General features: G+C 34.8%; 1 protein-coding gene across 3 annotated transcripts; it reads right to left on the reverse strand.

Annotated features, from left to right (window-relative positions):
* Positions 1-4,666: 4,666 nt before the first annotated feature.
* On the reverse strand, positions 4,667-10,692 carry LOC111367931 (protein DA1-related 1-like). 3 transcript variants are annotated; one of them, XM_022989048.1, is made up of 13 exons: positions 10,625-10,692; positions 9,864-9,978; positions 9,167-9,324; positions 8,820-8,997; positions 8,222-8,381; positions 7,802-7,922; positions 7,570-7,653; positions 6,434-6,553; positions 5,978-6,190; positions 5,840-5,902; positions 5,604-5,719; positions 5,463-5,521; positions 4,667-5,297 (listed from the first exon to the last, which is right to left on the reverse strand). In XM_022989048.1, exons 3-13 carry the CDS (start codon positions 9,275-9,277, stop codon positions 4,954-4,956), a joined length of 1,569 nt encoding a protein of 522 aa, XP_022844816.1. In that variant the 5' UTR covers positions 9,278-9,324; positions 9,864-9,978; positions 10,625-10,692; the 3' UTR covers positions 4,667-4,953. The 3 variants fall into 3 exon arrangements, with proteins under 3 accessions (XP_022844816.1, XP_022844817.1, XP_022844818.1); XM_022989049.1 differs by lacking the exons at positions 9,864-9,978; positions 10,625-10,692 and adding an exon at positions 9,751-9,846; XM_022989050.1 differs by lacking the exons at positions 8,820-8,997; positions 9,167-9,324; positions 9,864-9,978; positions 10,625-10,692 and adding an exon at positions 8,767-8,803.
* Positions 10,693-13,216: the final 2,524 nt, after the last annotated feature.

Below are 13,216 nucleotides of genomic sequence, written 5' to 3' on the forward strand. Positions count from 1 at the left end.
TATGTTTATATCATATTTTTCTAGTTCAAATCTCTGTAATTGAATAAACAACACCATAATCAACAAAGATTGTAATGGCTGGTTATTCTATTCGCAGATGAGAAATTTGTACATCAGCATTATACAAAGATAACTAAAGCTTTCAATTGTAAATCTCTCTCAGCAAGAAAATTATACATTATTGTTTTTAGTGTTTCCATATTACATGATAAGAAGAGATACACTTCAAAACTTCAGAATTCTGCTGAGATCATAATATGGTGGATCAACGAGCTATGACTGCACTAATAACAGGCAAAACATCCTCAAATTCAAATTTTGAGGTCCAGGAATCCTCGTACATCTCAGGAGAAGATTGAGTCAGAATGCATAGGTTGAAGATGATTTCTGTCATTCTGGTCTCTCGGAGAATTTATCTGGTGTGCATGCTTTTGCCAAGGTTGTCAGAATAGATCCATCCACATCCTCAGCCTCTCTTCTCTGTGATCATCATCTTTCCCTTCTTTTCTTTCCATAACATGACAACTTCAACATTATCCTTGGCTTCCAAAACTTTCTTGCCTAAAAGTAACTCGAGAAGAAGAACTCCAAAAGCAAACACATCGACCTTTAACACGATAAAGAAAGTTGCAGGCCTGGCTGTAGAGAAATTTGAAATCTTTGCTTTGAAAGTAGAATCGAGGAGTATGTTCCTTGTTTTGATATCCTTTTGGATAACACTTGGTTGAGTATGCTAAAAAAGCTGATCAGGAACCAGTTGAGCTTTTCAGATTCTAAACTATTAGCTGTTACTACATCCAACAAGTTTATTTAGAACAGTTTAGATATATTTCCAAGATCTGAATCGTCAGGAGTATGACTCAAATAGGAGTCATTTGAAGAGGCGTATTCAACTTGGACTAGAAGAATATTAACCTAGGGTATAAGGAAATTAAGTTGAATAAAGAAACAAAATCGTGTTTAAATTGGATCTCGTAATTGTAATATATTTTCTTACCTTTTAAGACTCTTCTAAGGTTAGCCTATAAATACAAGGCTCCTCTGGTCAATTTATAAAGAGTAGTATAGAAGCAGTATTGCTAATCTGTCTTGTATTCTCTATATTGTTGAATTAATAAACATAGTTCCTCTACGTTTACCCTTTGTGTTCTTTCTTTACAAATTCAATCTTGTATTTTCGTGATGTGATCTAGTATACTTCAATATTATCATTAAATCTTGTTCTTTATAATCCGGTTTGGAATCGACGTGTGTTATTGGAGCTTTCGCGCCCAACAAGTGGTATCAGAGCAGGTTGTTGATTTTCTGTGGATTAGTTGAGATTCTTTCGAGATGGTTGGGTTGAAGTATGATGTTCTGCTGTTAGATCGCAATACAAGGTTCTTATTGTGACAAGTAAAGATGAGGGTTGTTCTGACGCAGTTGGATTTAGACGGTTGCTAGGTTTTGAGAAGATGCCAGCTGGTTGGACAACGGAGGAGAAACAACGGAAGGATCGGAAGGCTGTTTCATTGATTCATGTTCATTTATCCAACAATATTCTGCAGGATATCTTGAAGGAGAAAACGGCGGCTACTTTATGGTTGAAGTTGGAGCAGTTGTGTATGACTAAGAGTCTTACAAGTAAACTGGTTCTCAAGCAGAAGCTGTATTCACATCGCATGGCGGAAGGAGAGTTGTTGGAAGACCATGTTGCCATGTTCAAGGAAATAGTTGCAAATTTGGAGATGTTGGAGGTTAAGTACGATAAAGAGGATCTTGCCTTGATCCTGTTGTGTTTGCTGCCTAGATCTTATTCGTTGTTTCGAGATACTATCTTGTATAGTCAAGATACTTTGACTATAGAAGATGTCTATGATACTTTGCACTCAAAGGAGAAACTAAAGCATTTGGTTAGAGCTACATCAAGGATGGAGAAGCTCTTGTATCTCAAGGTGGTCGACGAAGAGGCAAATGGAGAGTTAAATTTAGCAATGTGACATGTTACTACTACAAAAGGAAGAGACATATTCGAAAGGATTGCGATATGTTGCAGGCTAAAGGTAATTTAGCTGTAAATCATGGGGTGCAACCTTTGAATTCAGACGAAACCAATGTAGTTGAGAATTGTTCAGATGGCGAAGAGGTGATGTTGACCGTGGTATCTGATGTGGAATCTAGGCCTGACGAGGAGCGGATTCTTGATTCAGCATGTTCGCACATATGTGTTCCGATAGGAATTTATTTAATACATATGAGGCTGTTCAATAAGGTGGAGTTGTAATGGGAAACAACCAATCTTGCCGTATTGCTGGGATCGGTCGAGTAAGATTGAGGCTGTGGGATGGAACATTTAGAACAATTGATCAAGTTCAACATGTTCCTGATTTGAAAAGGAATCTTATTTCGCTGAATACCCTGAATGCAAAAGGGTATAAATTCTCTGGAGGAGGTAGAGTCTTGAAGGTCCGAAAGGGAGTCCGAGTTATACTGGAGGGACGAAAAAGATCCCAATTGTACATTTTGCAGGGGAGTGCAGAACCAATTAAGATGAGATATTTGGACAAGTTTAGTATCGTGTTGGAAGTTTAGTTTGCTGCAGTACCTCTTGTAATGGGCTCTGAGTCGATTCAGAACACTGCTAGGGAGAGCGTTGGTGATTTCGCTTTGCCACCAATTTCAGCGAATACACCGTGTCCAGTTGCTGGGGTAGGACTCATGAAGCGTAGTTACCGTGATGTCAACAATGTCTAGGATGCTTCTAGGAATGTTGAAGGTGACAGTTCCAAGCATCTGGTTTGGTTCTTGTTACAGGGTGTGCTTCGGCCCTATGTGATCAACATTAATTCCTTGGTGAAATTGGGAACCCTGAGGATTGGGTTCGGGTGTCGATTGTGGACGTTGGGCAGAGGACGAGTGTTTGGTTTATATGGAGTGGTTACTATGTTGAGGAGATTCGGCCAATTAATTTCGATGCAGATGAATTTGACATCTAAGAGTTTCGTTCGTAGCACCGAAATTTGAGTCAAGGTGGAAATTATTAGGAGTATGACTCAAATAGGAGTATTTTGAAGAGGGGTTTCGACTTGGATTAGGAGAATATTAATTTAGGGTTGAAGGAAACTAAGTTGAATAAAGAAACAAAATCGTGTTGAAATTGGGTCTCCTAATTATAATATATTTTCTTGCCTTTCAGGAATCTTTTAGGGTTGGCTTATAAATACAAAGCTCCTCTGGTCAGTTTATAAAGAGTAACATAGAAGCAGTATTGCTAATCTGTCTTGTATTCTCCATACTGTTGAATTAATAAACATCGTTTCTCTGCGTTTATCCTTTGTGTTCTTTCTTTACAAATTCAATCTTGTGTTTCCGTGGTGTGATCTAATATACTTCAATATTGTCATTAAATCTCGTTCTTTATAATCTGATTTGGAATCAACGTGTGTTATTGGAGCTTCCGGGCCCAACATGAATTAGGTGATCTCACTCTATATGTAACAGACGTTTCACACGATGGAGGCGAGTAGTAGGAGCATGTAAAATATATATATCTGCAGTATTAGGAGATTGAGCAGTGATATAGAAATCCCTATAACTGTGGTATAATTAAATCCCTATAATCGTGGGATTAAATTATGGGGTGTTCGTGATTGATTGTGTATACCTTATTTGATTTATCTTAAATTAGGCAAAATTTCTTTTTCCACTTTTAGGAGACAATATTCCTCTTTTATACCACACTGTATTACAAATAGGATCCCATAGCATTGTACAAATTATCAATCGATAAGCAGAAAATTTCTTTAACTGTTCTCTTTACAAGTGACAACGGAGACTGAAAAAGATGAGAAACAAGGAAAATACTGAGAGCAAAGAAACTGTCATTTGCTTTGATCTAAGATTGTAAAGTAACTGAGATGATAATTATATATTTTTGGGAACAAAAGAGAAATTGTCGGGATCTTACTAACGGTTGATACAAAAGTTGATCAACCATCTGAAGAAAGACTATTAATGATTTAACAAAAATCTTAAATAAAAAACGCAGAGGCAATCAACTTGAGAAAACTGTCACAGTTCGACTAATCTTTTAATGGACTTTTTCTGATACAGTCTTTGAAAACAACTAAGATTAGTTTATTTTAAAAATCTAGGTTTAGACGGCAAGAACTCGGTTCTTGCTTTTAAATTTATATGTAAGAAATTAAAGAAGGATTAAGAAAAAAAAAATTGGCGGCTACACAACCTATTGTATTTTTTTCTTAATGTCTGCATCATTTATTGTCCTTACCCTTAAATTTTGCTAGCTGGAGTCAGAATAGTCCTATCCGTTTGTCCTTTTACATGAGGATAATCACAATCCCCTGCCTACATGCGTCTTGTCAGGTTAAATGAAGAACTAAATTTGGAATTTGAAAATAGTGAGAAAAAAAAGGTGAAAAAATACTGGTTGCTAGGTAAATAGAAAGAAAAGGCAAATGGATCAAAATGGATCCCAATCCAAGAGAAGGCAAATTGCTGATGGAGGTTCAGTTTCTTTCCTTTTTTTTTTTATGCAACAAAAGAAGCTAGGAATTTCAACTTTTTTAATTTCTATCTTTTCTATTATGTTTCTTTCAGCTTAAAATTCGAACAGAGTAACAAATACACAGAAGGCTTAGTAGCTGCACCAGACAAAGTCTAAAAACATTGAAATCCTTTTCTTTTTTCAAAAGGAGAATATTTGTTTTGCCTATGTCCATTATGAACATTTTATATCCTTTTATGTATGAATATTTGACACAAAACATGAACTGGCCAATGTCAAAACTTACAACAGAACAGCAGAAGCACTTATTCATTTTTTAGCCCCAGCTTTTTATCGCTGACTCTATTTTTTTTTTTTTTTTACTTATCTAATCGTGTACAAACTAGTATGAAAAGGCCAAATTTATGAAGTCTGAGTGGAAAATCCAGAGTAAATCACCAATGAGGTCAACATGGAAAGCTTCCAGTAAGCCGAATGTGATCAAGCGTACTCTTTAAGCCGTACTTAAGCACAGCCTTATCGCCTTCTCTGAAACCATCTCCATAAGCTGTTGAAGTGTCAGACTCAATCTGATGTTTGAAAAAATCACCGAGTTCTTTCTCAAATTGAGATCGTTTGCCCTTCTTTGAAGAACCAGATGATGATGAAGCTGAGGACGAGGCGGAGGAAGATGACGATGAAGTAGAAGCTACATTACTCCCAGAACCAGCAATAATTTCTGAATCTAGCCACATATGAGCTAACACCTGGCAGATACCTTCTTCCACTTCTGGACTTAGATTTGGGTAACCTGCAAAAGCATCGATAGTTCAAGTAACACATATAGCGCTTATGGTGTGTTTGGTAATAAGGATTAGACACTAGACAATGTAAAAAAAGAAAATAAGCTAAATTGTTATTCAATATAGAGTCACTTGAGGGAGTTGCAACGGATGCAACATAAGATAAAAATCACCTTTAAGTCGCAGCCATGCATGCATCATCTCATGAGCCAGGATGGAACCTGTCAATAACCTGAAAAGAAAAGAGGTTTCTTATTTTGTCCCGAAAGTGAAAGCATTGACTATTTAGAAGCAACAAAAGAAACAATGCTCACCGAGGAAGACCATACAAAATAAGAATTGCAGTCACCTCACATTCTCGAACTAGCTTATAAGGCTCAGTAAACATATCTACTATCCGATGTCCACCAATTTTCGGCCGCTTCAAAATCTGAATTTTTGGGGAAAATAAGCACAAACTTCAATTTTAAAGAGAAAAAAAAAAAAACGAGGACTTCACAATTTCATGATACACATTTAAAAGTAAGATGCTGCTGAAAGATATTCATACAGTGCTAACGGTCTGCTCTTCAGACAGGCAAAGTCCTCTTGTCTCGGGCATGTGATGATGACCCTGGCAACAAGACGAATATTACAAAAAATTTGGAACTTGGGTAGAGGTACTATGTTTATAAAGCATAAACCTTACATTTTTTTCTCCTTCCATGGCTTCATTTAGGGCCTGTCTCTCAACCAAGAGCATTGGAACTTGCTGCTCCACCTTCATATTTAAACCTTCATAAAATTCTTGAATTTCAAGGTAAAGGGGTTGGCATTCGTGCGTGTCCATTATTGAAGAGTCCAAACACTCCAGACATAGCTTCCGCCCATCGTCAAGAATAAGATATCTAGCATCCACCGGCTGCATTGCTCAGAAAATTTAACATTAATCAAAGAACTTGTATAAATCCAGATTTAAATCTAAATCAACGTCAATAATTAATGTTAACCACATATTTATGGGACCACAACTTTTCAACAATACATTTCATCAAATTTTATCAAAATCTAATAAATTTTTAATCCCCACCAAGCAGGGGCAAAAAACTGATTTCCTTGTTCTCAAACTTTCTTTCTATTTTAAAACATCACTTTCCCAACTTACCTCCATTCTCTCACAGCTGCAACAGCGAGGTGTTCCATCATGCTCATGCGATGGGCAGTACTTTTGATGCCAGAAAGGATGTGCCCTATACTCAATAAGACCAGCTGCATTTGTTGGGATCTACATCGGTTGGAAAATGATGCAGAAAGACCAAACTACCACATGGTTAGTATGGTATTCAGATAGGAACAGAACAGTTTATCTTCATTATATGCATAGTGTAACAATGTAGCCTTAATGATCAAAAGTTGAAGATAAAACAATGAAATTTGAAAGTAGTAACTAAAGATCAGATGCAATAAACTTATAGTTGATTTCCCCACTCTATTCCAAAATCAATTGACGACGATCATGTGCTCTGGGCCAAGTATCATGCTGTCTAAGCAAGGAAGATGGATGGTCAAAAACATGGAGCTCAGCATAAAGTTTGCGTTGTAACCATCAAATTCATATATTATTTAGTTTATCGAGTTTCAGATTATAGTTTAAGTCGGTACTAAGCACTTTTGACAATGATATACTTTGATGGGCAAGAAAACAGGGTAATTATCATGCTAATGCTTGCTTTGTTCATTTAAACTCTCTACAAATTTCTGGATTTTGTCATTCATTCGTTGAGCTGTCTTTCTTTTGCCAATATGATTTTCTTTTTCCATTTATTCATTGAGTTCAGCTAAAGGAAATCTATTAACCCATTCCGGCATTGGTACATGCTATATTAGGATTTAAGAAAGTAGATCTTTCTAGTTAAATATATATCCTATCAGGAAAGAGTTTGATTTCAGAGTTAGTGTCAATTTCGAGTATTTCCATGGCTCAATTACTACTACTGTGGCTACTCAAGACTGTTTTCATGCAAGTTTGAACATGGTTGTCAGCACTTCCTTGTCCATACACCTTTTAAATAATAGCTAATGGGAGTATAAAGTGGGTAGTTCCACTGGAAGTCTAGATCCCTCCTGGAAGTTTAAAAGGAAAAGGGCAAAGCAGTTGGGGAATATTGGCATAATTTCTCATTTATTCTGCACAGCCATCATTCTCAACTGGCACTAGCTATTAATTTTAGAAGTGGATGAGCAAATCTGAGATGTATAATCTTATACTACATTATTGCTTTATAGAGAATAGATACTCACAAAATTCTTGCAGACATCGCATTTAGGATGATGCTGCTCCTTGTAACACGATTTGTGGTAAGGCTGATTGTCAGACAATGAAAACTGGAATGGACATGAAAGAAAAGAGTTCTTAAACCTGTTTGTTAATGATTATGAACAAAAATAAGTAAAATCAAGCAACTAAAAACTAATAACATAATTTAGAACAAAATTCAGACAGGCTTCAAGTACTTCAGTGTTAATTTTAGACCTCGTGATCGGAAATTGGCTGATTGCAAGCATGGCAACGAAAACATTCTGGATGCCAAACAGCCCCCATGCAACTCAAATATCTTCCATGACCAATATCGCCATTGCAACCAGCGCAAATCCTACAATAAGAACTACATTAGGTCCAAATGATGTAAGAAAATAGATTGATAACAGGAAACTCAAATAAAAAGAAAATTTGTTTGGAATGCAGATATATTAACAGTTTAATCCATTGACTTTGGATAGTCAGATATCCCTTAAATCTAGTGCTTTACATGCCTTCCCTTTGAAACAAATCACTCTATGCCAATATTAACCAAATGAAAATTCAAGATAATTAACATGAGACTATCTGAAAGTTTCAAATATTCATCCGTTGATTTCAGAAAATTCGAAAAATCAAAAGGAGACTAATTACCTGTACCCCGATGAATAGTAGTATGGATAAGGAGGAAAGTAACCTCCATAATCACCTCGACCTCCATAATCATATCGAGGTGGAGACTCCATGTTCAGACTTTCCTGAACAGCCTTTGCAAGCATTTCATCTTCTTCCAAGTGAGACTGAGACTCAGTATCTGACAATCAACAAGCTTAAGTTAGTAATCTTCAATATGAGTCTGACTAAAGTTCTTGGGACTTCTTTATCCCAAAACAACCCAAATTTAAGCAGTGTGACAGTAGACATAAGTTACACGGTATGAATAAGATAGAGGCATATTATACTTCTCAAAAATTCTTCACTAGTTCCATTTATATTTCCACAAACATCTGTGTGGGAAGCAAAATCAATTCTCAAAATAGTTGCATATATTGCTTTAAAGCCTGTTTGTGAGAGACATAAAAAATAGTATACAATAAATTACTGTTCCTTGAAATAAAAATAGGCCATTTCATGAAGCGGGCTGTGTAAGAGTCATATATACTTCCCAGAACTCGATAACAAATGATCAAAGAACTTACAAGAACTCCACACATAGGGCATTAAGGTAAGTGACTTGTCCTGCTGAACTTACCAATCACTTTCTTTCCTTTCTCATCTTCTTCTTTGTTTTCTTTCTCATCTTCTTCAGCAAGAGACGCATCTTCTTCAGCAAGACAAGCATCTTCTTCAGCCAGAGAGACATCTTCTTCAGCCAGAGACCGGGCAATTGCAAGATCAATTTCTTCTCTGTCAAAATCCGACATTGCATCCTACATTTCAGGACCAAAAATACAAAGTTAGCACAATAATAACAGAGAGAAAGCTTGTGTGTGCCACAACTCCTGAACATTTTCACCACATCAGATGCTGAAAATAGCAATGCATATGCAAAAGAAATAAAACCAGTGAAGATCAATATCTAATGACGTCAAGTATTACCGCAGAAGCAGGAGGTTCTTCCCAAATCGAATGATCTTCATATTTCCCAAGATATTGCCCTTTGGAGAGTCTGTGACTGGAACCTCTGAAAATCTTGGTTAGCCAACCCATAATGTAAATTGCTATCCTCTTGTGGGTTGGCAATTATATCCTGCAGACTGAGTGAATTCATTTGAATAAGAACCACCATTAGAAAATGGACTCCGCAAAGCAATCTTAAGAAATACTTTTCCCCCTTTCCAGATTCAAGCAATATCATGCCAGGAAGATCATCACTGTAACGAATTTCAGTCGGCCAGATAGGAAAAATTCTTCAAATTTTGAATTGAACGTCTAATCAGGAATCCAAGATAATGAATATGAGATGAATAACACGCAGATATAGAACTTCAGACAAGTAACATCTACTCGAGACAAAATTTTCCCAATTTTCAAGGAAGACAAAAAGTACTCCGTGAAACAAATTCCGATCACACACAGATTCTGAAAACTATAAATTCGACAGTGAAATCTCAACCTCCTGACTATTCATAATTCCAACCGTTCAACAATTTCAAAACCAAAATAAATAAAATATTACCCACCTGATCATCAATTGATTCATCTAGATTGATACGCTCATTCAGATTTTTGGACAAAATAACTTGTCAACAATAAATCCAGAAAATAAAATGAAAATCACGTGTCAGAGGCTCACCACAAAAAGTTGAAGAATCTGCAGAATTTCAAGGAATCTGATGAACCCCAGATCAGATAAAGAATCCAATTTCCCTCATTAGAAGAGATGACACGAGATATTTCATTTTCCAAATCTGACAAATCATTCCACATAAGAATGAAGATAAAAACAAAAACTTGAAATCAATTGTGCTCTCATTTATTTCTTGACTACCAGAAGAACATTCTGGTTAAAGAAAGAAAAGTAGACAAGTGGTACTTGAATTCTACGCAAATATAGGCCAAACTATGCAAAGCTTTTATTTTTTTATCACTATTTAAGAGACAGATGATGTAATATTAACTTTTGTTGAAGATTGAAGATAATTCAAATGGGTGTTAGAATTTCTAGTATAAATATTTTGTACATTTCTCTGACGTGGGACCTTTTGAGCCTTAGCCCCATTTTTCCACCATTAGTCCACTAATGTCAAAAACCCATTACAGTTAGCCTTTCGCGTTGACAAAACGTCACAAGGAAAGGGAAGGTGACGCTCATCCGACTAAATTTAGATAAATAAATAAATAAATTTCGTTTTTGTAAATTTAAAATCATTATTATTTAATTGATCAGTTAGCACAATTGATTCAATCCACGTCCACAATAAAGGTTGGAGAGTTATAAGAAGCTTATTATAACAAAATATCCAGAATATCGTCTCACTTTTGGGAAGAGAAGTAGGACCCTACAAATAAATTATTAACCGAGCTTTTCAAATACAGATAATGAAGAAATCATACCGCAGGCTCTGTAAACCCCACCAAAAGCAATAGGAGTACTTCTGTTATTTTGAATAGTATGGGTTGACTTTATACCAGGAGGAAGGGACAAGTTTTTGGATTTTATTTTTTTTTATTTTTTTTATTTTTTTTAAGAATCCAAGCTCCAGAAATAGAGATGGCCTTATGATTTTGTGTCAGGTTGTAAGTGTATATCAGGGTATTAAATTGTGACGAGTGGCTAAAAAATATATGAATGAGTAATGGGGTCCACTAATTGCATCTCTGCCTCATTAGATAATTATTCTGTTTTTCAGTTTCATTTCTTTATCCCAACTCAAAGGTGGATTTGTCCTTTTGCACCGACGGCTTCATTTCTTTTACACAGAATTAGTGAAAGTATTTTCCGTAATACAGTTTCTTTTATTGGAAATATTTCCTGTAATAATTTTCAGTTTTGCACTTAAAGGAAAAAGCCTGCTAAAAAAAAAACAGTGTCAAAGAAGGATAGTTAAGAAATAACTGAAAGTTGGAATAGGACGTAATTATTGACTTGAACGAATGTCAAAACTAAAATAGAAGTTCGAGTTTGATCGACCAAGAGAAATACTAATAAAAAGTAGTTTTGAATACTGAAAATAGCGAAGCAAAGAGACAGCATATCTATTGTGCCCTTAACTTCACGGTGCATTAAGTATCTTTCTTAGTGCTTTCTTGATTAAGATATAATGGTCCATTTATGCAACATTAATGCATCGGTAACGTGTAAACAAAGAAATTAAACCATAATACAACTAAGGGAATTTAATTGTGTGCTATCCTCCTGCTTGCTTTTTTTTTTTTTTTTTTTTCTAAAAATTTTTATTTTTTTTTTTTTTACTAAAAATTGTTAGGTCTAGAATAGTTGATTGCCATGTATTAGAAAGACTTCAGAACCACCTTTGTCTCCATCTCCACCAAGGAAAGAATTTCATCACCTGTAAGTCGTATAGAACTCTAACTACAGCACTAATATAGATTAACAACGATTATCAATATCTAGAATGTTAAATGTCTTTTTTAAAAGAAATCCTTCTTTAGCCCATCAACCAGATCCTAACTACCCCCTTCTGTAACCAAAAAGTTTTCTCTCATTGACAACCCTGATACGGGTAGGGAAATGCAGAGACATCAGAATCACACTTCTGCTAGGTAGCGTGTGGAATGACCGAGAGCGGACCAGCTTCATTGACATTGGAGCCCCTGGTCTCAACTCTTGAGGTCGGTACCTCGACCCACTGTCACAGAAACAATTAATTATTACATGAAAAATCGAATAGTTGCAACCTAATGGGTGGTTTGTGAAAATATTTTAGTTGCTTTTATTGAACCCATCTGTATTATTTGCCCGTGTATACCAATATAATTTTCCTTCAAATATTTTGGTTACGGGATGCCGGGAAGGTAGGTAGATTTTAGAGAGCGGACCCTACAAGTTATAGAAATTTGCAATCGAGAACCTCAGATTTTCTTTCTTTTGATACAAGTATTTAATGACCGACGTTGTGTAACGTAAAGCGCACCCCACCCGCCTCAAAAGCAGTTTCCAAATATTTGATATTTGTGGTTCACATTTGCTAAACTAAGAAAAAGACTACATTGCCCATGTCACGTGGCTTTTGAGAAGCCAAAAAAGATTCCAAGATTCAAAATTTATTTTTTGACTCATTTCTCTTATTTTATAATAGCACTTTGGGTAGTTAGAAAAAATTTTTAGAGCTAGTTTGCGTCTCGTGCGTTGCACGAATTTTGTATTTATTTTGATTTTATTAGCGTAAAATTTATAGATTGTACAAAAAATATTTGAAAATAAGAAATGTTTGTTTGATTCTCATCTTTTGATCGACTGTATATTTTATGTCACGATAATTTATTTTTATTCTTATAAATAAGTATAATGAATATTGTGATTGTATATATGTCAATGATAATTTATTTTTAATTATTTATTGTATTTTTTTGTTTAATGTAGATGAAGATATTTTTTTTATCTGATATTGCAAATAAATTGTAAATTGAATTTTGCAAAATGCTTTTCTTTAGCAACTTCGATTCGAGAGACTATACTTGTAGTTCAAAAATAACCCATGCAGTTGTAAATTGAAAGAGAATATCTACATACACAAATATTTAAATAACAAACTCAGGTTCGCACGTAAAATAACTTGAAGTAGCACTTACTAGATGGTCAACTCCCTTGTTGGTGTAAGAATTAGAACCCTAACAGTAGACCTATTCTTCGGACGATACAACAGTCACTCCAAGGTTGGTAGGGCAAAAGAATTTTAAAAAAAATTTAAATAAATTTTATTTGAAAGAGAAAAGAATTAAAAAGAAATTTAAATAAATTGATAAAAAACCAATTATTTATAAATTAAAATTTTCAATTTTAATTAAATAATATTTATATATTCTTCATTTAATTTTCATAACTTTATTTTATTTTTTACTTCTAAATAATTTTAATTTTTTTACTTATATAAGTAATTTTTACATATATTAGAAATATTTTTTGTTAATATGTTTATTTTTAAATTTTTTTTTACTAAAAGTGATATATATATATATATATAT

This window comes from Olea europaea, chromosome 18 (genome assembly GCF_002742605.1).
Source record: "Olea europaea var. sylvestris chromosome 18, O_europaea_v1, whole genome shotgun sequence".
Taxonomy (NCBI): Eukaryota; Viridiplantae; Streptophyta; class Magnoliopsida; order Lamiales; family Oleaceae; genus Olea; species Olea europaea.

What these genes read in the sequence shown, in the direction of transcription:
- LOC111367931 (XM_022989048.1), bottom strand. Translation starts at nt 9,277, where the DNA reads ATGGGTTGGCTAACCAAGATTTTCAGAGGTTCCAGTCACAGACTCTCC. An exon ending in AGCCAATTTCCGATCACGAG is followed by an intron (nt 7,654 to 7,801) that starts GTCTAAAATTAA and finishes TGTCCATTCCAG; the next exon opens with TTTTCATTGTCTGACAATCA. An exon ending in GCGATGTCTGCAAGAATTTT is followed by an intron (nt 6,554 to 7,569) that starts GTGAGTATCTAT and finishes CAACCGATGTAG; the next exon opens with ATCCCAACAAATGCAGCTGG.